Below are 27,959 nucleotides of genomic sequence, written 5' to 3'. Positions count from 1 at the left end.
AAGGGCTATGCTAGAGGTCAGCACGGGGAGATTTCCTCAGGGATGGGTCTTGGAGATGCTAACTCTCAATCACTCCTCCGTGACCTAGAGCCAGGGTTTCATACGGGATGGGCCCCAGCTCAGGAAGCAGCAGCTGCCTTCTGAGAGCCTTAGTCTTTATCAAGATGGCATGGGCTAGGAATCCGCAGTCACAGACTTACAGGTATTTGGGGCTCAATCCAGAAGCAAGGCACCTGGGAAAATCTGCCCAGTCTCTTGTGGGCAGGACAGGAGGCAGGTCCTCAGACTGTCAGCTCCAGCTTCCCAGATCTGGGCCTGGTGAGAAGCAGCTGAAGCCCAGCAGAAGCCTTTCTAGATGGGGTCAGGCTAACCTGGCATATGGAGGGAGGAGCTGGTCTGCAGAGGTGGGAAGGTAACCAAGGCTCATGCCTTACCCAGCTCTCTGGGAGGTCAGCTCTGGGGAAAGAAACCTGGGATGGAGTCGGGACAGGAACCTTTTGAGATACAGACTGGAGAGGCCTGACACACACACGCACACACACATCCCCACACCCTCAGGCCACAGGTCAAGATGCAGGAGCTCTGGCCAAAGCTGCTCCTGTGTAAAAACAGGCAGGGGAGGAGCCCTCAGAGGCTCAGGCATTTTCCCACATGCCTAGGGCAAAGGGAAGCAGGCATCCCTTAGGACAGCTCCAGTGCTGAGCCGGGTTGGGGAGACTAGCGGTGGTAAGACTAGCGTCCGGGCCTTGCCAGCTCTACAGGACTGAGACAGCGATGTGAGACTGAAAATTCGCTGCAGGGGCTGACTCTCTTGATCTGAGCCTGGCCAGAGCCTGTGGGTTGAAGACTTGGAGAACTCCCAGAGGAAGAAGAAGATCTTAAGAGTAATATCAGCCGGGTGCTTGGCTCACGCCTGTAATCCCAGCTCTTTGGGAGGCCAAGGCAGGCAGATCACGAGGTCAGGAGTTCGAGACCATCCTGGCCAACATGGCGAAACCCTGTCTCTACTAAAGATACAAAAAAATTAGCCTGGCATGGTGGCACATGCCTGTAATCCCAGCTACTCGGGAGGGTGAGGCAGGAGAATCGTTTGAACCCAGGAGGCAGAGATGGCAGTGAGCTGAGATCATGCCATTGCACTCCAGGCTGGGCAACAGAGCAAGACTCTGTTTTTTTTAAAAAAAGAGTAATATCTCCAGGTCAGGTGGGGATCGGTAGGGGTGTGGGGAGTGGAGGAAAGACATGAGAGAGGGCTTCCGTCACAGTCATTTAAGAAAGGATCAGAGAGGGAATCCTCTTTATTTAATCCTTTGCCGTGGGAGGGAAGGACCAAGGCAGAGTGTCCCACAGGGAGAGCCCAGCTCTGAAATAAGACGAGGCCACTCAGATAAGGGTCCCGGACCCAGAGAGGACTGGGTAGCTGTAATGTGACTGTTTCCTTGTACAAAAATAAGTTATTATCATGGTGCTGCTGCTCTATCTTTCTCGCAGCTCTGAAAAGCCGGCAATGGAAGGAACTACAAGGGAAATTGACATCAGACATCAGAAAGTAATTCATGCCCAGGATGCAGGTGGAATCTTCTGCTTTGAAGCGTGTAAGAGGATAAGTCCCCAAGACCACCCAAACTATCCCTAAGGTAGAGAGGTTCTGCAGGCAAAAGACTGACACAAAGGCTTTGGGGGACCAGGTGATCTTTGAGGATGGGGCAAAATTGGGCTCAATGGCAAAGTGGGGAGCAGATAGCTTGGCTGGCCTCAGCTCCCACTCAGCTTCTGCCCACAACCTCCCCCTCCTGCCCTATTCACTGAGCCAAGGGTGCCATTTGTAGAAAGGGGGGCGGGAGGCCTGTGGTTTCTCCAAAGCTTTGATTTATTGCCTAATGCAGGCAAAGAAGAAAGAGGAGGCTCATCTCTAAGCCGGAGTCTTAGGAGCGGGACGTGAGTCTCACATCTTCTGAAGGCCCAGTAAACAGAGCCCTGCTCTCTAATCCAGGCTGCAGGTCTGAGCCTGCCACTGGGCACAGACACGCCACCAAGCAGGCTGCCTGCACTGCGTGTCTGTTTCAGAATGCCTCCCTGCTCCCCAGGGCAGAGATGTTTATGGGGAGAGAGACACAGAGAGGAGACAGGAAGAAGCAGAACTAAAAGGCAGGGGATAGAGGGACAGAGAGTGGGACATCAAGGTTTGAGACAGAGAAGGAGAAGGGGGAGGCAAGGAGACTGAGGCTGGTGACAGACAGGAGACACCCAAGGACAGAGCAGAGAGTAAGGGAAAAATAGAGACCACAGAGCCCTGGGAGTTAGAGACGCACAGGCAGAGGGGCCAGAGACCAACAACACGGGGAAAGGAGTCAGTGCTTAGATGAGGACTATTGACCTTGACCAGCTGGAAGCCTGGAGCTCATGGGCCAAGCGGGGCAGGGCCACCACTAGCCCATTAGCACCTCTGAGTACATTTTTAAAAGATATCCCTTTCTGGGTGGATGCAGCCCCAAGCCAGAGCACACAACTGGGCTTCACCCCCTTCTCACTCTCTTAACCAGATTCTCTGGTGAAATGAACAACCTGCTCAACTGTACAAAGGAGACCTGCAAGTCAAGTCAGGGGTAAGGAAGCAGCAGAGCTGGGAATGACTCACCACTTTAAGGAAGTCCCAAATGCCCGTTCTATTGCTCCAGCATCAATCCCCAGTATCCTCATTTTCTTCCCAAACCAGACCCTGTGGCAACATACCCTCCCTAGGAACCTCTCTTACCTACCTCAGTCCCTGTGCAGCCACTTCCTCCCAATTCCTCTAACCCCCACTCATCATAAGAACATTAGGAGGCTTGGGGAGGACCGTCTTAGTTGGAACAAGGTGAGTCATGGGCTGGGATTGGAAGAGATCGTGCCTTAGCCTTCCTGTCTCTGAAATGGGCCATCAGTGGAAGCTAGGTGAAATAACAAAAGGTCCTCTCCAACTCTCACTTTCCTTTTGCTTCAGAGGGAAGAGGCAAAGGAGAAGCAGGGAGGAAGCAACCTGAAGACTGAAGGAGTGAGTATGTTTACAGCCAGAATGGAAACTCAGTGCTGCAGCCACAGAGACTAAGGTTGGGTTGCAAGGGGAGGGAGAGGCAAAGAAAAGCCACCTGTATTTCTCCTCTCCAGAAATAGTCTTATCCCTCTTTTGGACTAGAGGTCATGGGGAGAGACCTGTGGGTCTCTAACTGAACTCAGTCCCACAAAAACCTATATCCATGGTCATCATACGCTTTATATTTTTTAAATGTTTCACTTTCTTTTAGTGTGGCCAAATGTAGCAGGTACAATTAAATGTTGGTTTACAAATCATAAAGTTTGTTACAGACAAGGTGAAGCAAAGAAATGAAAATAACAATTGAAACTGAAAGTGAAGATAAGGAAATAATAAGCAAGTCAGTGGTAAACCAAGACTCGGGTTCTAAAACTTTGATTTGCTCACAATTCTCAGTGCCGCAGCTCTGTGTAAAATGAGGTGTGCCTATACTTACAGGATTTTCAGGCTGTAGAGACCAGAGAATGCTTGTCCCGGGATGTGTGAGAGATGGTTCCCAGAGAGACGCCTGGAAATCAGAGACAAGTGTCAGTGATGTTGGTCGGTGACACAAGGAGGTGGTGACCTCCATAAGTCAGTGTCTTGGGATAGGGGAAGGGAGGGTGGTGGTAAGGACTACCATTTATTCATGTGTTTAATACTTCACATGCATTGCCTCAGTTCTCACAATAATCCTGTAAAGTGCCTATTATCCCCAAATTTCAGATGAGGAAACTGAGGCTGGGAGAAGTCGACCACTTCCCTTAGGGGTCACAGAACCAGTCAATGGTAGGACATGGTGTTCTCACCCAGACCTGACTAATTTCAGGGCTCACGGCCACAGTTTCCCCACATCCTCTCCTGTGCTAACCTGATTCCCCACCGCCTGCTCTCAACCGCTGACTGCATTATATGGTGTCATCCATGGAGGGATGAGTACCGGGGGTGTGTCTGTGCCTCTCCGGGCCCTAGACTACACAGCTAACCCTCACTAATCCAGGAGGGCTAGGAAATGGGCTGTTGGAATTCATCTAACATTCTGATCTAATTAAGTGTTTCCATGTTTGTCAGGGAGTGATCACCAATTCTGAAAGGAGCAAATGCAACGAAATACACTCACTGCTGAAAGCTGACTGAGCAGTTTAATGGTGGATGATTCAGAAGACACCGTCTGAGCTCCAAAGTCCCCAGGGACATTATGTGCATCAGTTGCTGCTGAGAGGCTTGGAGATGTGGAGATTATGCTGACATACCTCAGAAGCTATTTTTAAAACATCTATCTCTAATAAAATTCTCTTTATTTGACATTTATTGTTTTAAAAAAAAACTGTGTGGAAAGGCATCGTGACATCTGAGGTCTCCTAGCTTGGGTTCTGCAGGTGGGTATTTGCCATGGAAGAGTCCTTTAGGTGGGGTCTCTAAAATGGGTCCAGCCTGGCACGGTGGCTCATGCCTGTAATCCCAGCACTTTGGGAGGCCGAGGCGGGTGGATCATGAGGTAAGGAGTTCAAGACCAGCCTGGCCAAATGGTGAAACCCTATCTCTACTAAAAATACAAAAATTAGCCAGGCGTGGTGATGGGCACCTGTAATCCCAGCTACTCGGGAAGCTGAGGCAGGGAATTGCTTAAACCTGGGAGAAGGAGGTTTCAGTGAACTGAGATTACGCCACTGCACTTCAGCCTTGGTGACAGAGTGAGACTCTGTCTCAAAAAAAAAAAAAAAGTGGGTCCAGCCCTCTCAGGGAATGGGAGATGGAAAGTCACCTCTACGTTCTCAGGTTGTGTCCGATGTCACCTGCCTGAGCTCCTGGGCCTGTGCTCTTGCTTTGCATTCCCATCTAGGCTGTGTCAACTCCCCCTCAAAAGGCCCCTCCACTGCCTCTTACCCTGTCCACTTCCTTTGAAAACTAGCTTAATTTTCCTCCTCCAGGAAGGCTTTCCTGCCCACTGGCCAGGCCAACCCTGACCACTCCCTTACACAGACTGCCCTGGGTGCCTGAGCCAACAGCTGCCACATTTCCCTGCTGGCTTGCTGGCCACACTGCTCTTCAGCCTCACCTGCATGCTCCCTGTGGGTGGCAGGAAGGCTTTTATCTTGTTTTTCTCCCAGAGCACCTTGAGTTTGCCTTCCACCAGTGGGGGTTCAAAAAGTACTTGGTCTGGAGACCAAGCCATGGCTCTGGGGGTCAAAAATCCAACAGGGGCAGGTTGACTGCATCCTTGGGGAGCACTGTCTAGGCTCGAGGTAGGGAGATCTCTTAGGGGAGTAGTGGGGCCAGAGTAGAGATGAAATTGTGAGTTCGGGGCCAGGAACTCACAGTTTGAGAAGTTTCTTTGTCTATTATTTTGTATTTAAATTCTAAAAGAGCCAGACAAATTCTAAAAGAGCTGTAATACTCAGTTTGAGAAGTTCAAGCAAAATTTCTAGAGCCCCAAGGATCTATGTAGTGTGAAAATAAGAATAAACAGGGCTGGGAGGTGTTGGAAATACAGAGCTAAGATGAAAGCAAAGATTGGGACAGAATGACCTGGCTTCCCAGAGCAGGCAGGCCAGTCACTCTAACCCAGGAGATGATTTAATCACTCTAACCCGGGAGACGATTTAGTCGCTCTAACCCGGGAGACGATTTAGTCGCTCTAACCCGGGAGACGATTTAGTCGCTCTAACCCGGGAGACGATTTACTTATGACCACCCCTAGCACACCTAGCATATAAGGCCAGATTTTAAAATCCTAATCTGAGAGTGACCACTGTGGGCAGGGTAACTTTGTGGAGGAAGTGAGCCTTTACTGTAAGGGAGGGTCTCAGATGTGGATTCTTTAGGCCTTGGGGAACTACAGAAGGCTTTTGAGCTTGTGAGATGCATCTTGAAGGTGTGTAGAGTAATTTAGAATGGAAGGAGGACGTCTGTGAGTTGGGAAGCTGGTTCAACCCCCAGATATGAGGGGACATCTGGAGCAGCAGCAGTGGGAATAGAGGAGCGGGGTGGAGGTAAGAGACATCCCAGAGAAGAACCACCAGGACCTGGGGAGGGGCTGGTAGCTGGACACAGGGGATGACAGCAGGTCAAAGATGACTCCCAGGGAGAAGTGCGGCTATTCATATTAGGAAGGAATGCTGCAAAGAGGAGCTGGTTTCAAAGAGGAATGAAAGCTAGATCTTAGACTCCCTATGCCATGGGACCCAGCATGTCAATTCACACCTGGGGCAGGTATCAGCTGAAGAGCACCCCGCTCTCAAGAACAGTCTTAGCTTCTCAAGTCCCTTTCTCTTCTCTCCACTCCACCTCCTGGGGAGCCCTGGTTCCAGAGACATTAGACATAGCCCACACTCGCCTCCCACCCTGCAAAGCATCTACTCACAGCTCCTCCAAGAAGCGCAGGTGGTGGAAGAGGCCAGGCTGAAGCTCTGTGAGGTTGTTCATGCTGAGGTCCCTGGTGGAGAGAAAATGGGAGAAGGAGCTGTGAACTCCCCACTTGGGCCATCTGGCACGGTCCAGCACCAAACTCCCTCAAGGGACCTCCAGCGTTCCCACAGTACCCCCAAACCAGGCCATCCTGCATTCCCACAGTATCCCCAAACCAGGCCATCCTAACTCCAAAGCCAGTCTGGCAACAGCAGCTGCATTCTCTCTAAGAGCAATAACTGAGCTGGGAGTCAGGTCTCTTCTGGGCCATTTGTGGATTCTCTCTGTATGGTCTCCCACTTTCCCCTCTGCCTTTTACCCTTTCTTTGACACTCCCCTGGGACTGGCTGTGATTGGGATTATGAAGGATACTGGCCTCCCTATAAAGGGAGGAACTAGAGTAAAATTAATAGAATTTCAGAGCAGGAAGGGAGGGATCGCCAAATACAAATAATAGCTCACCCATTCTTTTTACCAGTGGGGAAACTGAGGCCCAGAGATCACTCACATTCCAATCTATGCAGCTGGGTCATTCAGTATTCATGAACTGGGCTCCCCATGGAGGACCATCCTCTGATTCAATCCCAGAGCTAGTGGCATTTCACTGCCCTCTGAGGTGTCTACCAGGCTCTACCTGTTTGCTTCCCTTAGTCCAGGGGTCCCCACCCCAGGGCAGCAGACCAGAACTAGGCTTTGGTCTGTTAGGAGCCAGGCAGTACACGCAGAGGGAGGTGACGGGGCAGGTGAGCATTCCCGCCCGAGCTCCGCCTCTCGTGAGATCAGCCGAGGCAGCGTAAGAGTCTCAGAAGAGCACGAACCCTACTGTGAACTGTGCACTCAAGGGGTCTAGGCTGCATGCTCCTTATGAGAATCTCACTGATGGTATCAATGCCTGATGATATCAAGTGGAACAGTTTCATCCCAAAACCATGCCCCACACTCCACCCCTCGTCCGTGGAAAGATTGTCTTCCACGAGACTGGTCCCTGGTGCCAAATAGGTTGGGAACCACTGCCTTAGTCCACCTGGAAGACATGACCCCTTGGCACAACACAGAAGGTGCCTAGATTCCCAAGTGGTAAGGATCCCAGTCCCTCTACGGATTCACAGCCTCCATCATCTTAAGCTTCCCATATCATCTGACAGACCCTGTGGGTGGTTTCAGTGTCACTGTCCTCTTAGAGGCGCTGAACACAAAATAATCACAATCATTACCCTGGCATTTACTGGAGGCCTACTCTGTGTCAGACACCAGCTAACCTTTATCCAAACAACCTCACAATAACCCCAAATTAGCTTCCATCATTATCTCCATTTTACACTCAAGAAAACAGAGAAAGGAGCACTGAGCTTTGAAGGCAAAAGGCCCTGAGGTCAAATCTCTCCTCCGCAGTTACCCATCAGACCTTGGGCCCCGACTGCTCTAACCGTAGTTGACCTCATCTATAAAAATAGGACAGCACCAAGCTAGGAGGGTCCCCGTAAAGATTAAGTGGGCTAATGTTCACAGACTGCCTAATAAACAGTACAGACACAGTACATATTTGCTTTCCTCCTTCCGCCTTTCCCTCCGTGTCCTGTGGGCAAGCGTCCCAGCCCCACAGGCTGGTAGGAGAGGGGTTTATGCCTTCTCCACAGGTTGGTGGGAGAGGGGTTTGTGTCTTCCCCACAGGCTGGTAGGAGAGGGGTTTGTGCCTTCCCCACAGGTCGGTGGGAGAGGGGTTTGTGCCTTCCCCCACAGGCTGGTAGGAGAGGGGTTTGTGCCTTCCCCACAGGCCGGTGGGAGAGGGGTTTGTGCCTTCCCCCACAGGCTGGTTGGGGTTTATGCCTTCCCCACAGGAGAGGAGTTGGTGCCTTCCCCACAGGCCGGTGGGGCTGGGACACTTGCCCACAGGACACTGAGGGAAAGGTGGAAGGAGGAAAGTAGTGGAGAGGGATCGGTACCTTCCTCTGTGGGTCTCACCCTGTGTTCACATCTTCTTCACAGTTTGTGCCTGGGGGAGCAACAGTGTGTGAGACTGTGTGTATGTGCCTGACGCATGGTTCCATTCTACTTCAAACTCCTAATAGCTGATTCTTGTCTCTGCCCGCCCCCTCCCTGAAGGGGTACAGAGGTGGGTCCAGACGAGACCACCACAAGGCTGGGCACTGCCCCCAAGCCTTCGTGAGGCTTTCTCCTTTCCCTAGGCATGCACTGTCGCCCTCTAACCTCAGTGTCTCCATTTCCCCTCAAGAAATGAGTGTGTTTTCTGTGTGTGCCCAGAAAGGCAGGCTGGGAACGGCCGGGAGAGCTTGTGCTTGAGAATCCTGTTCCAATCTATAAAAAGAATGTTTAGTCTCAAATGTTTTATCTTTGATAAAGCCTGGGCTCTGGACTCCACGTCCTCCAAGGAAGGAAGACATTCCGTGCAGGGTAGAGCCAAGGAACTGGCACGCTGCACCTGGCGCTGGTTCTCGTCTGCCGTTCCCTCCCTGCTCCCTTGCAGAAACAGCAGGGCCACCTCTGGGCTTGCTGTTCTAGAAACAGGGCTCAGGGCCAGGCACAGTGGCTCACGCCTGTAATCCCAGCTCTTTGGGAGGCCGAGGCAGGTGGATCACGAGGTCAAGAGATCGAGACTATCCTGGTCAACATGGTGAAACCCCGTCTCTACTAAAAATACAAAAAATTAGCTGGGCATGGTGGCGCGTGCCTGTAATCCCAGTTACTTGGGAGGCTGAGGCAGGAGAATTGCCTGAACCTAGGAGGAGGAGGTTGCGGTGAGCCGAGATCGCGCCATTGCACTCCAGCCTGGGTAACAAGAGCGAAACTTCGTCTCAAAAAAAAAAAAAAGAAAGAAGAAAAAAAGAAACAGGGCTCAGAAGAAGCTGTAGCTGGTGTGCCACGGCCATAGTTTAAGGTGGGAGAGAGGCAGAACCCAGAGAGTTTGTCTATGGATTTTTTTTTTCAGAGTTTCACTGTTGTCACCCAGGCTGGAGTGCAGTGGTGCAATCTCAGCTCACTGCAACCTTTGCCTCCCAGGTCCAAGAGATTCTCCTGCCTCAGCCTCCCTAGTAGCTGAGATTACAGGTGCTTGCCACCATGCCTGGCTTTTTCTTTGTATTTTTAGTGGAGGCAGGGTTTCACCACGTTGGCCAGGCTGGTCTCAGACTCCTGACCTCAAGTGATCTGCCTGCCCCGGCCTCCCAGAGTGCTGGGGTTACAGGCGTGAGCCACCGCACCCAGACTGTTGATGGATTTTAAGTCAGGGTTTTGTCCTCGGGATGTTTTTAGGTCCCACTCGCCTCAGATTGTGGCTGAAATTCGAAGGGGTGGGAGCACACTGGGCAGCGGCAGGGGACCTCGGGCAGCGCGCACAGAAGCCCACGCTGCAGAGCCTGGGCCGGATCTGACTCCTCCCCCTGGTGTCCCACCCCTGGCTCATTCTCAGCAAAGCAGAAGGCTCGAGGTGCCGCAAAAAAATGATTACCTCTAAATATTTACCCTGCGAATTTCTGGATGTGTCTCGACAGGAACGCAGCGGGAGTTCAAGGAGCACTCAGGGCATGTGACTCAGGCCTCATCACTCAGCTGTCCCTCCAGGGGCCGGGGCTGCAGAGGCTCTGATGTTGCTCCATGGCCCCCACCCCACCCACTCCCTCTGCCCCACCACCCTGACTAGCGGCCTCATTGTTCTCCCCTTCGGTGGAGGGGGCCTGAACCCCCCCACCTGCCCCCACATCCTGCCCCAAAACAACACAAAGCCCAGCTGCAGTGCTCAGTAAAGTGGGTGGGATTGGGCAAGGAGGGTGAATTTCAACTGTTCATGGGTGGGGGGAGCCCCATTCAGGGCTGGCTCTCTCAAAAGGAAAAGGGATGAGGCTGGTGCCGGGGACGGGGAAGGAAGAGGACCGTGCAGAGTTGGAAGAGGGAGGTGAAGCAGGGATTTCAAGGCCGAGAGCCGCCAAGCCAATGCCATGGGCCCTGGGAATGGCTAAGGGCCCTGGCGAGAGGCACAGGGTCCTGCTGGGGAGAGGCTGTGCCTGCACAATGACAGGGAATGAACTGACACACAGAAACTCCAAACACAGAGGCTGCTCTGCCATGTTGGTGGTTCCTACTGACATATGACCGTCCTGGGAGGTCGGCTGTGCAGCTGGTTTCTTGTGCAACTCGGAGAGCACAGCTCAAACCTTCAGGCCATGCCTGGACCCAGGGGAAATAAGAGGGCACCCTGATCCTTGGGTGCTTGGGGTTTGGTTGTAGCTACTACATTCACTCGGCTGCATGAACTTGTAGATATTTACAAGAAGTGGGGGTCGTGGGTTGGGATACCTGGCTCTTGGATGTGCTTGTCTTGTGGGTGCTGGGCATGCATATATCATGTGTGAGGGCACATGTGTGTATCTGTACACACGCATGTACAGCAAGGGGATTGAGATGATGGGTGGTGATCCCATTCTGAAGCCTTCTTCTTGGGAGCCCTCGGGACTCTCAGAGGGGCCTCAACTGGGCACAGCCATGATGGGGTAGGGATGGGAAATGTCTCAGGGAGAGGCTTGCAGGAGGAGAATGGAGAGGAGAGAAGAGACGGGCAGCCCTGGGCATGGGAAGTGGAAGTTTCTGGCTGCACATGAGGAAAATGTTCTCAGAGCTTCATGCTGTGAGGCAACCAGACCACCCAAGGAAGCTGGGTGAGGCGGCGTCACCATGGAGACAGGGAACAGGTTTGATAAGAGAGAGGATGCTGGGGAATGAAGGGGGCAGATAGCAGCTGAAAGGGGCTGGGGTCATAGGAGATCCTCCCCTGAGGCAAATTGGCTCATACCCAAGAGCCTGAGGGGGATTGGGTCTGTTTGAATTTTTCTTATGGGAGGAAGAAGCAGTGAAAGACAAGCCTCCGGGTACCCTGGGGTGGACCTGGGGAAACTATGTCCACCTCCCCTGCTGAAGAAGAGGCCGGAGAGGCAGAACCCCCTTTTCCACTGTCTCCACTGTGGACTCAGGTTGCCCATCTCTGCAGCCAGGAAAAGGCCAGTTATTTTATTTATGTATAGATTTAAGCCATATAACTTGATGATCTGATCTCTGTATACATTGTGAGATAATCAGCACAATCAAACTAAGATAGTCATCACCTCACATAGTGAGTGTGCATGTGCATGAATGCATGTGAGTGTAAGAGTGTGTGTGTGTGTGTGTGTGTGTGTGTGTGAGATAGGAGCAATTAAGATCTACTCTCAGGTAAAGGCCAGCTAGAGTGGCCAGGAGACGAGCCCCTGTCCCCAGGCGTGGCTATGTCGCACAGTCCCCTCCTCTGTGAGGTGTTCCCAGCGCTCCCTGCCCCCATGGTATTTTGCGTATGATCACTCAACAGTGCTTACTGAGCACTTACCATGCACCTAGCACAGCACCTGCCTTTGTTATCCCTCCGCACAACACTCACTAGCTCTGTGACCCTGGTCATGTCACTTCCTGTCTCTAAGCCATTTCCTCACCTGTGATGTTGAAATAATGACAGTAATTACCTCACAAGAATTGTGATGTGGGTGGGGCGCAGTGACTCACACCTGTAATATCAGCACTTTGGGAGGCTGAGGTGGGTGGACCACTTGAGATCAGGAGTTGGAGACCAGCCTGGCCAACATGGTAAAAGCTCATCTCTACTAAAAATGCAAAAATTAGTTGGGCGTGGTGCTGTGCGTCCATAATCCCAGATACTCGGGAGGCTGAGGCAGGAGAATCGCTGGAACTTGAGAGGCAGAGGTTGCAGTGAGCCAAGATCCAGCCACTGCACTCCAGACTGGGTGACAGTGACACTCTGCCTCAAAACAAAACAAAAGAGTTGTAGTGTGAAGTATATGAGTTAATAAATACAAAGCACAGTGTTGTCCGGGCGCGGTGGCTCAAGCCTGTAATCCTAGCACTTTGGGAGGCCAACGGAGGTGAATCACCTCAAGTGATTCAGGAGTTCAAGACCAGCCTGGCCAACGTGGCGAAATGCTGTCTCCACTAAAAATATAAAAATATCAGCCGGGCATGGTGGTGGGCACCTGTAATCCCAGCTACTTGGGAGGCTGAGGCAGGAGAATTGCTTGAACCTCGGAGGCAGAGGTTGCAATGAGCCAATATCGCGCCATTGCACTCCAGCCTGGGCAACAAGAACGAAACTCCTTCTCAAAATAAATAAATAAATAAATAAAGCACAGTGCTCAATAACTATGCCTTGTTATTAATATTCTAATCATCTAACTGAATTATAATTATTAGTATATAATAACACAGATGACTATGTGTTTCTTTAAGACAAGGACTTAACCTTAGTCATCTGTGTGTCCTCCAGTCCTATCAGGGTGCCTGGCAAATGGGGTGCTCAATAAATATTCAAACGAATGCATTACAGACATAGACAGATGATGTTCCCGTGGCCAAGCCTTTACTCTAAGGAAGTTCTTCCTGCTGCCTAGCGTCAATGTCTCCTCCAGCTGCTACGAGGGCCTAACCTCTGTAAAGAACCTACTCCACGCTTAGTTCCAAGCTGGCACCCAATCAATGAAGGCTGTTACTAACAATGCTCACTGTTCTCTGAATTCAGCATCCTCTAGAGAAATTAAAGTGAGTCCTCCAAAGAATCCCTTGGCTCCTGCGGTGGGCTAGCAGCTTTCTCCTGAGCCTTCTCCTCTCAGTCTCTGACCAGGGCCTAACAGGCTGCCCAGACAACCTTCAGCAGCAACCCCTCCCCATGAGGGCCAGGCTGGGCCAGGCACGTATCCTGCCCTGTCAGGAGACAGCTTGGGGGTTGGCAAGGAGCAGGCCAGGCCAGTGTTGAGAGTGCAAAGGTGGGGTTCTCTCCCACTGAAAAGAGCCAGGAGACAGGCTGGCTGCCACTGAGACCATTTGGTGCTCAGAGAACACTTGCTAAATTCTTCTGTCAAAAGAGAGGCAGGTGATGGGGTAGAGGGGAAAGAATACAGAACCTGGAATCAGGGGACCTGGTTCCATTAGACGACTGCTAAGTTCCCTGCCAGCTCTAAAGGTCATGAAGTTGTTTTCCCACTGGCTTCTGTGCGCTGAGCTCAGTGCTGTGTGAGGTGGAGACGAAGCCCAGGGCGAGGTCCGGGCATCAAGGAGCTGACAGTGTTGCCGGGACTGTTTACTCACAAAGGAATGGCGACCCTCCACACATGTACTCCGCTTTGTGGTTTACAAACTGCTCTGCAGCCACCCTCCCAATTAGGTTCTAGACCATGTGCCCAGACTGGAGAGTAAAACGGACACTCTCTGTTGTACTCTGGTGAGGAGGGAAGGCTTCCTGGGCAGAATGAGGTGGGGCATGGACGAGACATGGGCAGCCCACGGAACTGAGTTCAGAGTGGAAAGCACCAGACAGCACCTCATGTCACTTGTGGGGGCTCTGTTGGCATTGTGGATGGGACAGTTCTTCACTGGGCGGGACTTTCCCACTCGCTACAGAGCTTTCGGCATCTCTGGCCTTGCTCATAAGGGCTTATAGCATTTCCCTCTTATTGTGACCATCAAAAACACCCCATGAGCCTGGACAACATTGTGAGACATTGTCCCTATACAAAATTTCAAACTAGCTGGACATGCTGGCACACACCTAGAGTCCCAGCTACTTGGGAGGCTGAGGCAGGAGAATCCCTTGAGCTTGGGAGTTTGAAGCTGCAGTGAGTTAAGATAGTAGCACTTGGCCGGGTGCAGTGGCTCACGCCTGTAATCCTAGCACTTTGGGAGGCCGAGTTGGGTGGATCACCTGAGGTCAGGAGTTCAAGACCAGTCTGGCCATCATGGAGAAACCCCATCTTTAAAAAAAAAAAAAAAAATGCAGCTTAGGCCAGGGGCGGTGGCTCACGCCTATAATCCTAGCACTTTGGGAGGCCGAGGCGGGAGGATCACGAGGTCAAGAGATCGAGACCATCCTGGTCAACATGGTGAAACCCCGTCTCTACTAAATATACAAAAATTAACTGGGCATGGTGGCTCACGCCTGTAATCCCAGTTACTCGGGGAGGCAGGAGAATTGCTTGAACCCAGGAGGCAGAGGTTGTGGTGAGCCGAGATCGCCCCATTGCACTCCAGTCTGGGTAACAACAGCGAAACTCTGCCTCAAAAAAAAAAAAAGTACCACTGCACTCCAGGCTGGATAATAGACTGAGACTTTATCTCTTCAAAGAAAATTTTAAATTAAGGAAAACACCCCCATGCGTTTCCAAACACCCCCTGAATAGCAGGCGCTTTCCTCTACCTACACTCCTTCAATTTGGTAGTGCAGGAAGAGACTCAGAAGAACAGAGTCACCTAAGGACACACGGCAAGTTCAAGAGTGGGTGTGACAAGTAGGTCTCCTAAAACCCCGGGGGAGGTTCTTCCCGCCCCACCAAATTGATGTTAGTTTCTAGCACAGCCTCCCCATTTTAGATGGCACCTTTTTCAGAGATGGCTTGAATACTAGCTGCCATCTCTGAGATTCCAAACACACAAGATGACATAAAGTTCTCTCAAATTTTTTGCAATTTTCATTAATATCCAAAAAAGACAGTGTACTTCCATCAGGAAAAAGTGTGTCTATCTTCACACACACACACACACACACACACGCGAACACAACCTGTTCTCTGGCTTTGCACAAAGTCCACAAAGTCCTGCGTGAGAACAATGCCGTATTTTTAAATAAAAAGCTATTGGTTTATTTTATCCTTTCTTGTCCCCTTTGTTGGTAAAACGAATGTCTCCCAGACAGCCTGGAGTGACAGGAGGGCTTGTGATGGGGGACGGGATGTGGGGGACAATAGTAAAACAGAAGCTGGAGGGGTGCTTAGAGCAGGGGCGGTATTTGTGAGGGGAGAGAGTCCCTGGCAGTTGCTAAGCAAAGGCGAGGCTTGTGGGGCAGGGAGGTGCTGGGCACTCGGAGTATTGCCAGAAGGTGACCCAATTCATTCAGGTGGGGCGGGAGGGATAAAAGCAGGGGAAGGAGACGTTCCGAAAAGTCAGGTGAGAAAAACAAAAAGGTGGTATTTTTTTTTTTTTTTTTGCCCTGGGTTAAAAGACCGTGGAAGTTAGAAGTCAGAGACTGTCCAATGCATCGTGACGTTTCATTGACGTGACATGACGCGCAGCTTCCAAAACCCCGATGACAGAGAAAGAAGGCCAGGGAGGGAAGAGACCCAGAAGAGATCCTTCTCTCTCAAAAATGCTAGATTTGGAAAAACATGGTTTGGCACCACCATAGGAACCAACTTCAGCTTGAAGCGTATTGCTCCGACCTCTTCTTACTGAGAGGGGTTAATCTCACAGCAACAGCATGGCAAGGGTGTGGGCCCCTGCACAGAGCAATGAGATGGAGACAGTTCTGGGGCCAGTCCTCAACCTCAGCACTGCAGGGGAATCCCCTTGGGAGGGAGTTAGGCTGAGGGGACATCTCTGGCTCTCCCTGGCACAGCTGCTAAGCTGGAGTGGCCTGACAAGTCCCTGAATCCCAGTCAGAAGTATTACAGCAGATTAGGTGCAAAGGGCCGCTCCTGCCACAATGTAATTAGTTGTGGCCCTCAGAGAGCCTGGGGAGGCGTTCCCCTGCCGGTGCCCAGAGCCAGGAGCTTTTCGAGAGCAAAGTGTGACACAGGGATTGCATAATGCCTGTGTGTGCTTCTCCTTCAATGACTCCTTCCTCCCTGCCAAGCCATGCCACCCACAGGCAGAGAAGTTAAAGGGACCCAGGCCTCCCAGGCCCAGCTGGGGCCATAGTGTGACCTGAGAACAGCCCAGGAGCATGACAGGGCAGGGCCTCTGGAGAGCAATGAAGATATGAGGAACTGTTTCTGGCCCCCCTCTCTTCTCTACCACCTCTTTGAGAGATAATGCAAGACTTACACTGTCCAGCGCAGTAGCCAATAGCCACTTGTGACTATATTTAAATTCATCAAAAATAAATTTTAAAATGCAATTCCTTAGCTGCACTAGCCACATTTCAGGGCTCAATAGCCACATAAAGCTAGTGGCTATAAAGCTAGTGGACAGCACAGATCCAGAACACATCTATCATCGCAGGGCATTCTACTGGGCAGCATGGAACAGCCTCTGCTGTCAGATGGACCTGTGTTTGATTTCCAGCTCTGCCACTTACTGGCTATATGATTTTGGACAACTATTTCACCACTCTCTGTCTTAGTTTCCACCCTGGTAAAGTGCTTAGGCAGTGCCTAGCACATGGTAAGTAACCAACCAATGTTACCTTTGAGTATCACCACCCAACTCTACCATTTACTGAAGTCCAGTTCAAGTGCCTCCTCCTACAAGAAGCTTCCAACCTTCAACCATTCATTTAGCCATGCAGCCATTTGTCCATTCAACATTTATTGAACACCTAGTATATATCAGGCACTACTCTAGGTGATGAAGCGGCAAAGTCCAATCACGGATGCTCCCTACCGTCAAAGAGCCAAGTTAAGTGGGGACAATGACAAGAAGGTGGACAATTACCAGCCTGAGTGACAAGTGCTGGGACCGGGACTTAAGTGTCACAGGGCTTCCTCAGACTAATCCCTTTGGCCTTTTGACTCTGATCTCTGCGGGTTCAGTCTCAGAGTGAGGCCACGAGAACCTGTCCTCGATTACAAACTGTCATCTCCTAATCCCAGATTGCTCATTCATGCGGCTGGTCTCCCCAAACAGGCTGGGAGCTCCTCCACGGCTCCCAGTTGTCTGTCCTTGTCACAGACACACACAGCTCCAAGACCCATTTTCTACAGCTTCCGAGGGGTGGGCACCCCACATGCAGGCCCTGCACGAGGGATTGAAGAGGGACAGAAGACAGGTTCTGCGGCAGGAGGGAAATGGAATGAATCCAGCACATGAAAACGGCAGTGGCTGTGCATTCAAGGACTTGCCTGCACAATCCTGCTAAGCCTGGGTCTCCCCTGACTCACCAGCATCTCTTCTAGCCCTCATTCTGATCTCCAGCTCCGTCTAGGAGGGCACTGTTTCTGTGTGTGGAGGTATGTGGGTGTGAATTCTATCTTATCAGACTGGAAGCCCCTGAGAAGGACTGAGACATCCCATTAGATCAGACCTCTCCATGCGTAAAAACTGCACTTCCCTCCTGTGCTGGAAATCCCTGAGCTCCCAGCCAGGGCCCCCAGGAGAGGAACTGGGTGGAGCTGGCACAGGTGGGAAGAACTAGGGCTGCACAAGGATTGGGGAGGTGAAGTCAGACCACATCTCTGAGCCTTGTTTGTTTAGCTGAAGCTCCTTGTCCTGCTGCCTTTATTTCATGGATAAACAGGCAGGGTGTGTCTGGGGGTGGAAAACTGGAGAAAGTCCTCTCTATTCAGAGCCCCACCCTCACCACCCCCACCAGCCCCACTAGCCCCATCCCAGATGGAAGCTTTTCTTTTACATCAGAGCACCCTCCTCCCCCTCTCAGCCCAGCAACTCAACTCACCAACACACACACACACCCCGAGGTGACCCTAACACCGTCTACCCCCACCCTAGCCAGAGGATTTTCTAAATTGGATGGGATCCTAGACTCAATTTGAATCTAGGGAGGAAAAGCAGAAGATAAAGTTCAGAGCATATAATAAAAAGAGCTACCTTTGCTGGGTCAGACACGGTGCTAAAGACTTGACTGGCCCATTTTACAGATGAAGTTCAGCAAAATTAAGGTGTCTCGCTACCTAGCCATCTCTCCCGACCCCCACTCCACGTCTTTGCAGTTTATAGAGCTCCTGAACATCCTTGGTTTCATTTAATTCGATCTTTTCAATAGGCCAGGGAGCAAAGCATTATTTATTCCCCTTTTAAATGAAGAAACGGAGATTCGGAAATATCAAGTTACTTTCCTCTGTGTCACAACGTTAAGAAAGTGGCAGCGCGAACCCACGCCGGGTGGTTCAGCGGAGCCCCAGCCGCACGCAAGTATCCGGGAGCGGAGCGGCGGCCCGGGACGCGGGGACCTGCCTCGCGCGCGCGTCCCTGCCCCCCAAACCCCCTGCCCGCACCCCTGCCCCCCCCAGAAAGGGCCCGGAACGGGGGAGGCGGCCTCGGCTCCCGGAACAATGGAGGGGGATTAGTGCCGGCCCGGGTAGCGCCCCACCCGTGGCGTCGGCCTCTGGGTCCCGCTCCCCAAGACTGCGGAGGACCTGTGGAACTTTCCGGTGCTCGGCACCCCTCCCCCAAGCCCACCTGGGCGCACCGCGCCCTGCACTCCTGGCCCGGGGGAGCTTCTTAGCGGCCCTCTCCCTCTGAGCGCCTTCCAGCCCCTGCGGCCTCAAATGCCAGTTCCGGGGTCCAGTGCCCGCCACCCTCCGCGCCGATCCGCTCTCGTTCTGCCGCCTGCGTCTGCCCGTCCCTCTGGATAGCGCCCCACCCATCTACCCGCTTCCTTAATTCCCGAACTGTTTGGTTTATCAGAGCTATAGAAAGACTACATCCGGCCGGGCGCGGTGGCTCACGCCTGTAATCCCAGCAGTTAGGGAGGCCGCGGCAGGCGGAACATGAGGTCAGGAGATCGAGACCATCCTGGCCAACATGGTGAAACCCCGTCTCTTAAAAATACAAAAAATGGCCGGGCGCGGTGGCTCAAGCCTGTAATCCCAGCACTTTGGGAGGCCGAGGCGGGTGGATCACGAGGTCAAGAGATCGAGACCATCCTGGTCAACATGGTGAAACCCCGTCTCTACTAATACAAAAAAAAATTAGCTGGGCACGGTGGCGCGTGCCTGTAATCCCAGCTACTCAGGAGGCTGAGGCAGGAGAATTGCCTGAACCCAGGAGGCGGAGATTGCGGTGAGCCGAGATCGCGCCATTGCGCTCCAGCCTGGGTATCAAGAGCGAAACTCCGTCTCAAAAAAAAAAAAAAAAAAAAAAATACAAAAAATATTAGCCGGGAGTGGTGGTGTGTGCCTGTAATCTCAGCTACTTGGGAGGGAGGCTGAGGCAGGAGAATCGCTTGAACCCGGGAGGCGGAGGTTGCAGTGAGCTGAGATCACACCATTGCACTCCAGCCTGGGCGACAGTCTCAAAAAAAAAAAAAAAAAAAAAAATCCGAAAGATTAGATCCAAGATCTGGATCTAAAATTCCTGCCCAGCAAGAGGTCCTTCCTGATATCTAGCCTCACTCCCTCATGCTGCAGTTGGACTGAATAGAGCTCTCTGCCTTATAGTGAGTGTAGTGCTTAGTGGCTCTGGGATCAGACTGCCAGAGTTTGTATCTTGGCCCTAACACTTAGATATTGGACTAGTTCCTTTCCTCTCCGTGCCTCAGTTTCTGCATCTATTAAATAGTGTCTAATATTCCCCATAAGAGAATGTGGTGAGGTTTAAATGGGAGAATTGTGGCATGGATGTCAGTGGATGTTTCTCTCCTCACCTGCATGCAACCCCCAGAGCCCCGCCTGGTGGAGAAGCAGCTGTAAAGTTAGGAAAGAAGGGCTGGAGAGGCTGCGGGTAGAGGAGGGCGTTCTGGGTCAGCCCTGCCCTTAGGAGGCAGCAGCTGCCGCTTCTCTCTGGTGCCTCCAAGTGAGTGTCACCTGCCTCGCCCCGATCTTCTCATCCTTTGATCTTCTGATCTCTGGCCAGGGTCTCCCAGCCAAAGGCATTCCTGTCTCCCTTGCCTTCTCCAAGGAAAGGCAAAGGGCTGGGCTCCCTCCTTTTGCCCCAAGCTCCTTCCTCCCTCCCCTGTGTTGTATGTGTAACTAAGACTACCAGTCAGGCCCTGGGACGAGGTAACAGCCAGGACCCCTAAGGTGGCAGTGTCTAGGGGGAGGAGAGGACATGGGGAAGGGTTGGACATCGGGGCTGTTTCTGGGCATGGTGCCCTGGGCTGGACCAGACACTGTTGGAAAGGTGCCTTCAGCACAAGTTCCTTACTGCCAGAGCCGGTTTATGCAGAGCCCTGGATGAGCACTGGAGAAAGCGTGTGTGCCCCTGTGGATAAAAAAGAAGGAGAAAGAAATGTCCCCTGCCCCCAGGAAGCTGGGGAGGGGGAGGAGAGATTCAGTCTGAGGAGAGATTCAGAACCACAGATACTGCTGGACAGAGCCTTATACATTAGTGCTGGAGGGATCTCAAGTGCCTGTGGGTCAGGGAGGGCTTCCTGGAGGAAGCTTGGCCTGAGCTGGCCAAGGAGGATATGATTTGCCATCAGAAAGTAGCCTGACTCAGAGCTTTGCAAAAGGGGAAATGAGCTGGGGGTGTTAGAATGGGAGTGAGGGAAAGTGTGGTGGATGAATGGTGGCCCCCCAAAGGTGTGTCTACCTCCTAATGCCTGGAACTGGTGAATATGACCTTACTTGGAAAAAGGGCTTTTGCCGTTGTAGCTAAGTCAGAGATCTTCAGATGAGCGGATCCTCCTGGATTATCTGATTGGGCTCTAAATCTAGTGACAGTTGCCCTTGTGCAGACACACAGAGGTCACACATGGAGAAGAAGGTGAGGTGGAGAGAGAGGCAGAGGTTGGAGTGATGCGGTAACCACCAGAAGCTGGAAGAGGAATGCAGGGGTTCTCCCCTAGGGCCACTGACAGGAGTGTGGCCCTGCTGACATCTTGATCTTGGGTTTCTGTTGTTTTAGGTCACCTAGTTTGCGGTACTTTGTCATGGCAGCCACTGGAAAGTAACTCAGGTAAGTGGGGAGCAGTCAGCAGAGCCTCGGTGTGCTGCTGGTCCTCGAGCCCCTCTTTCCACTGTTACTTCCTCCTGCTCCTCCCTCTGCTCACCCTCCATCACTAGCCCAAGCCAATGACTCATCCCACACTTCTCCACCTATAAAAGTCATTCTCACCCACCTTGAGACTCCCTCGGATCAACTCTGACCCAGCAGTTCCATTCTGGGGACTTGACCAACAAAAACACATCCGTATGCTCACTAGACAACCGAACAAAACTGCTCGTAGAAGTGCTATCTACGATACTCACAACTGGAACACGTCCAGTGCCTATCAACAGTGGAGTGGGTGAACTGCGCTGTATTCACCCATAGCGAATACCATGCAGCAGTGAGGATGAATGAACTATGACCACCAGCAACAACACAGGTGAATCCTCAAACATGGTGAGGCAAAGAAGCCAGGTGCAAAATAATGCCCCGTTTATGATGATGTTCAAAACACAGGCATAGTCACCCATGTTGTTAGAAATCACGGTCGTTGCTATCTTGGTAGGGGTGGGTAGTGACCAGCAGAGGGCATGGGGGTGGAGGCCTTCTGGAAAGCCAATGATGTTTTCTTTCTCGGTCCAGGAGCTGGTTACACAAGTGTATTTGCTCATGGAAATGTATCAAACTGTCCATTTATGATATGTATTCTTTTGTCTCATGAATATAATATTTAGTTTAAAAAAACAAACTCTGGGCCGGGCTCGGTGGGTTATGCCTGTAGTCCCAACATTTTGGAAGGCCAAGGCGGGAGGATCACTGGCGGCCAGGAGTTTGAGACCCGCCTGGCCAACATGGTGAAACCCCATCTCTACAAAATACAAAAATTAGCCGGATGTGGTGGCACACGCCTGTAATCCTGGCTACTTGAGAGGCTGAGTCAGGAGAATCACTTGAACCTGGGAGGCTGGGAAGCAGAGATTGCACTGAACCAAGATCACAGCACTGCGTTCCAGCCTGGGCAACAGAGTGAGACTCTGTCTCAAAAAAACAAACAAATTCTGAAAGTCTTCCATGAACCTCAGGCTTCCTGAGGCCTCCCCTCTAGGTTCCCATGGCATCCTGTGAATGCTTCTCAGCTTTCATGTCACTAAATTGAAATTGGATGTTTATTTCTGTGTATGGTTTTCATCACACTCATCTGTGTATCCCAGCACTTTGCCCAGCCTCTGGCACATAGTAGATGCTCAATAAACACTTGAGATTTGCCTGCAGGCCATGAGCTTTGGTGTTCCCAGACTTCCCTACCAGGGTTTCCTGGCCATTGGCCCCAGCTCCCTGGATCTTCACAGGACTCCACAGTGAGACATATTCCTTCCCACTGCTGCCCCATCCTACCCACTTCCTAAGTGCCCCCACAACTAGCCTATGCTTGTCTCCTGCCTCATGCTTAATGCATAGGATGGTAACTTTCTGACCCACGTCTCTCAATGCAGAATTCAAGTCTTGCTTATCTTGGATCTTCAGAGCCTAGGCAAGTGTCAGGCACACTGTGGAGATTTGAGAACCCACAGCCTTGTCACTAGAGTCCTCTATCCAAGCCTAGGGGTAGGCACATACCTTTGTTCGTCCTAGCTTGTTTAGAATTGGATGAAAATTTTCAAAAGAAGTTTTCTTTAAAAAAAAAATCAAGAGAATGAATAGTAAAGGCAAAAGCTTCTAAGTGGAAGGGTTTCTAGAACAGATGTCTCACTCTAATGAAACCCAAGCCTGGCCACGAGCTGGCTGACTGGCAGCTTAAGAGGCTCCCCAGCGCGGCTCCATCCTCACCACAGCCGTCTGGGTTGGAAGCCACACCTTGGGCTCCTGCCTGCGGTGGAGCCAGGTTAGTGCAACTACCAGGTCTGGAGGGGGCGGCCCTCCCTCCCTCTGTCAGGTAAGTCCATCTGCTCCAGCCTAGGGTTTTTGTTTTTGCTTTTCTGCTCTGTACCTTCCAGCATCGGGCCAGTCATTTGTTCATTCATTCACTCCTTCATTCACTCATTCATCTCTTTGCTCATTCCACCAATATTTTTGAGTGCCCATGTGCAGAGGGCTTGTGCCAGCACTAAGGGTACCAGGGGAGCACGTGTGGTCTCAGCCAGTCCCTTACATCCTAAATGAAACTGATGCTTCCTTGCCTCTTCCAAATACTCCCCACCAGAGCTGCAGGCTTCCGGTCTGAACCCATTTCTTAACCACATCCTTGCAGTAAATCAACAGTGATGTCCATAGGGCTGTTTCTTACAGACCTGGATATAAACCAATGGTGCATCGCCTAAGTACAAGCTAAGAAAAAGCAGTTCTGTAGGAGATGGAGTAGACAGCGGCTGTCCAATGACTCTGCTGATGATCTGACTTATTCCATGAATAAGCTTGAGGCAGTGCTTGGCAAACCCTAAAATGCAGATTCTGACTCAGTAGGTCAGGGGTGAGCCCTGACTTCTGCATTCCTCATATGCTCCCAGATGATGCTGATGCTATGCTACTAGGCTGTGGACCATACTTTGAGTGAAAGGCTTTAGGATATCTAAGGGAGTTGATAGAATAAATCTCCTTTAAGCAATATGCTATAAATATTTTTAAATCAGTTTTTTTTTTTTTCCACTAAGCATTGACCAGGCTGACTCATAGAAATATGCCACTGTGGCCTGGTCTAGACAAAGGTGTCTGTCCAAGGGGCCAACCAGAGGACAAAATCCACCCTGCCCCAGTCATCAACTCTGCCCGCTCCCCACGTGGTAAGGCCACCAGGGGCAAGGGGCACCCTTTTCTATTTTTCACAAAGGTGTTGCCTGGATTAGCTGCAGCCCAGAACCCTGTGGGGCAGGCAGGCTGAGCGGATGTGTGGATTTCTGAGGAGGAGCAGGCAGAGGCCCCCGACCTCCCCAGCAGCAGGCAGGCCCTCTGGGATCCCTGGGGACAGCAGGTGTGGTATCTCCAAGGTCGCCTTCATAGGCCAGGATCACTTCCTCATGGAGAAAGTGACATGGAACCCAGGTCACCCCACTATCGCCTGTGGGGCTAACAAAGAAGGGGTTAGCTTTAGGCTCTCTCCCCTCCGGCCAAAACAAGATGGAAACTCAGGGGAAGAACTTCCCAGTGACCACATCCCCAGGGGGCAAACACTAAGCGAATGGTGGGGTGTAATGACTTGATCTGCCCATCTGGAGTTGCCAGCCCAGGTTAGGGGCAAAGGGCTGGAGTAAGGGGTCGGAAGGGTTCCCCAGGCCAATTTCTGAGCTTCCAAGTCTTCCCCCGTCACTACACTCCCTACCCCTACGGCTCCAGGGCCATTCGTCAGTCAGCGCTGGGCATGCCAGGGTTCCAGGGGTTAGCCCAGGTATTTCCTGACCCCAAGCCCCACCCCCAGCAGGTCCCCTGGGCCCCGCAACATCATGCCTTTGCGCCCCCATGCCAATCTAGATGGTGAAGCTAATACTTTCTGGCAGGTGGAGGCAGGGCAGGCAGAGGGGGGAGGTGGCACCCTGGGTTTCTGCATTCTGAGTAGGGGAGCGGGCAATGAGGCGAGGGCTGGCATGGCGTCGGCTGGCGGGGGGGTGGGCATTCCTCTTTCCTCTGGCTGCACATAGTTAATGGGGGGCCTTGTTCTGACTGGGCACACAGCCCTGGAGGTGCTGGTGGTGGCCATGTCCTGACCCAGCCCCTGGGATCTCAAGTCTCACAGAGTGACAACACTGCAAATCTCAGGGGACCCTGGCACCTCCCTGACATCACAGTCTCCCCATCATTAGCTCACTCATGCCCCTTCTCTCTCTCTCTCTCTCTCTCTCCCACACACACACTCTCTATCCCCTCTCTGCATCTTTATTTATACACCATCGTTTGCCTCTATAATATCCTGGGGTCAGGAATTCTCATCCCACAGGAAACAGACCCAAAGGCATCAGAGGACTTGTCCAAAGGCACTCAACATGTTGGCAGCAAAGACAAAGTTCTAGCCCAGGGTCCCCTGCTCCCACTTCCACCAGGGAACAGACTACAGCTCCAGTTGCTGGAGTCAGGAGGATTGCAGACAAAATTGCAGGAGGGAAACTGGAAGTGCTCCCTTCCTCCAGAGGACTTATGCAGCCCTCACTCCACAGGACACAGAAAAACTGCAGCAGGAGGGTGGGAGATTTGAGGGACGGGCTGAGCCAGCAGGGCTCTGCAGGTGAGCAGGGGGGTTTCCTGCCACTCCTGCCCACGGCTCCTGTCCAGGGTCTCACACAGTGCGTTACTAAGTATTTACCTCCCTAGCTGGACCAGGAACTCTGTTTGTTGTAGTGAAAGTTAGTGTCAGCACCTAGCACAGCTGTGCCTACTACTAAGGGTACGTTCAATACATGTTCATAGGCTGAATAAATGAAAAATAATAGCTAACATCCATTGAACAGTTACCGTGTGCCAGATGCTGGCACTTTCCATGTATTAACTCATTTGACAAGTGCATCATTGTCATCCCTCTATTACAGGTGAGGAAACTAAGGCACAACGAGGGTAAACCTTTCCCCAAGGATTGGTAAAAGGCAGAGACAGAATCTGACTCGGGCGGCAGGGCTCTGGGGTTTGTGCACTCATCCACTCTGCTAGGTTATAGGAAATTGGGAAGGACCCCGACACACACAGGATGCTGACATCTGTGGGGTGGGCCCTCTGCCCTCCCTTCCAAGCAGAATCCCTGCCCACCAGACCCTGACAACTGCCTCATTCCCAGAAACACCGAAACTGTGGTGTGCCCCCGTGTCCACCCCAGCACAGTACAGCCTATAGTCCCTGGCCCCTGCAGATGCCACACTCTCTCCCCTCTAGCCCTGGGGCCACCTCCTGCGCATCTGGGCAAAGGCTGCCTCTTCTCCCCTGTGGCATCCCTGAGAAGGAGAGCCCTTCCTCCCATTCTCTCCTTCCCTAGCCCCTAGGTTAAGGGCAGAATGGGTTACATAATATGCAGGACCAGTCGGGTGTGGTGGCTCACGCCTGTAATCCCAGCACTTTGGGAGGCCGAGACAGGTGGATCACCTGAGGTCAGGAGTTCAAGACCAGCCTGGCCAACATAGCGAAACCCTGTCTCTAGTAAAAATACAAAAATTAGCCAGGCGTGGTGGTGGGAACCTGTAATCCCAGCTACTTGGGCGGCTGGCGCAGAAGAATTGCTTGAACCCGGGAGGTGGAGGTTGCAGTGAGCCGAGATCACGCCATTGCACTCCAGCCTTGTCTCAAAAAGTAAATAAATTAGTTAAATAAATAAAATAATTTGCAGGACCAAGCACAAAATAAAAATATGGGACACCTTGTAATAAAATTATTAAAAATTTTACATAGCTCTCTCACTAATAATCCCAGCACTTTGAGATGCTGAGACAGAAAGATCACTTGAGTCCAGAAGTTCAAGACCAGCCTGGGCAATATAGTGAGACCCCACTATAAATTTTAAGTTTTTTAATAATGAAAAAGTCTTAAAAATTAGCTGGGTGTGGTGGTTTGCACCTGTAGTCCCAGCTACTCGGGAGGCTGAGGTAGGAAGGTCACTTGAGCCCAGTGGATTGAGGCTGCAGTGAGTGGAAATCATGCCACTGAACTCCAGCCTGGGTGACAGTGCAAGATCCTGTCTCAAAAACTAACTAAATACATAAATAAAATGACACACACACACACACACACACACAACCAAAAAAATAACATGGCAACAGCAAAGCAATGACCCAAGCATGGGGCCCGGTGTGACCACGTGGGTGGCATGTCTGTGAAGGGATCCTGGCCACCCAGTCACACATGCTGAAGCAGGTAACTGCACTGGGGGGCCGGGTCCAGGATGGCCTGAGAGGTGAGCTGGTTCCCGGCTCTGACTCCTTTGGGGCCTGAGCTCTCATCTGCCCCAGGTAAGTGTGGGTGGGAACCCAGGTCCTGTCCCAATTCTCATTCTCTCTTGCTTTTGTTCTAGACAATGGTCCCGTTCCTTTCTCGTCTCCTCCCAGTCTCCTAATCTGCTCTGTCCACCACAAAGGCAGGGGATTAGTTTACGGCCCCTTCCTGCCTCAACTCTCACAATTCCTGGACACTTGATCCAGCGTCCCCATCCTCAAACACTCCCAAGCCTGGGTTGCCCCAGATCAGAGCGGAGGGGGAGGAGAAAAGACAAAATACATAGACTAGAACTGTTTACAGCCCTGTCCTGAGCGCCCCCTGCAGGCGGAGACCCATAGTAGGGGTGTGTGTGTGTGTGTGTGTGTTTGTGTTTGAAGGAACTGTATGTGCGCATGAAGGTGTGTGTGTTTGAAGAAGGTGTGTGTGTGTGTTTGAAGGAGGTGTATATGTATATGTTTGAAGGAGGGGTGTGTGTGTGTGTTTGAAGAAGGTGTGTGTGTGTCTGAAGGAGGTGTGTGTATGTCTGAAGGAGGTATGTGTGTGTATGTTTGAAGGAGGTATGTTTGTGTGTGTTTGAAGGAGGTGTGTGTGTATGTGTGTGTTTGAAGGAGGTGTGTGTGTGTCTGAAGGAGGTGTGTGTATATGTGTGTGTTTGAAGGAGGTGTGTGTATGTGTGTGTCTGAAGGAGGTGTGTGTGTATGTGTGTGTTTGAAGGAGGTGTGTGTGTATGTTTGAAGGAGGTGTGTGTGTGTGTGTGTCTGAAGGAGGTGTGTGTATGTTGGAAGGAGGTATGTATGTGTATGTTTAAAGGAGGTGTGTATATGTGAAGGAGGTGTGTGTATGTGTGTGTCTGAAGGAGGTATGTGTGTATGTGTGTGTTTGAAGGAGGTGTGTGTATGTGTGTGTTTGAAGGAGGTGTGTGTGTGCATGTGTGTGTTTGAAGGAGGTGTGTATATGTGAAGGAGGTGTGTGTGTATGTGTATGTTTGAAGGAGGTTTGTGTGTGTGTG

At 51.6% G+C, this 27,959-nt stretch overlaps 1 protein-coding gene across 1 annotated transcript in view; it reads right to left on the bottom strand.

Moving 5' to 3' along the window:
* Window positions 1-27,959, bottom strand: part of LGR6 (leucine rich repeat containing G protein-coupled receptor 6) — a 128,727-nt gene that overhangs the window by 89,377 nt on the left and 11,391 nt on the right. Inside the window, exons 2-3 of the mRNA XM_012459476.3 lie at window positions 6,417-6,488; window positions 3,510-3,581 (exon numbers count right to left, since the gene is read on the bottom strand). Of these exons, the coding sequence (XP_012314899.3) occupies window positions 3,510-3,581; window positions 6,417-6,488 (144 nt within the window). The remainder of the gene's footprint in view (window positions 1-3,509; window positions 3,582-6,416; window positions 6,489-27,959) is intronic.

The sequence above is a fragment of the Aotus nancymaae genome, unplaced genomic scaffold, assembly GCF_030222135.1.
Source record: "Aotus nancymaae isolate 86718 unplaced genomic scaffold, 86718_ANA_hifiasm-v0.15.2.pri h1tg000039l, whole genome shotgun sequence".
Taxonomy (NCBI): Eukaryota; Metazoa; Chordata; class Mammalia; order Primates; family Aotidae; genus Aotus; species Aotus nancymaae.
Note: the sequence above shows the minus strand (reverse complement) of the source record. Positions and strands in the feature narration are given on the sequence as shown.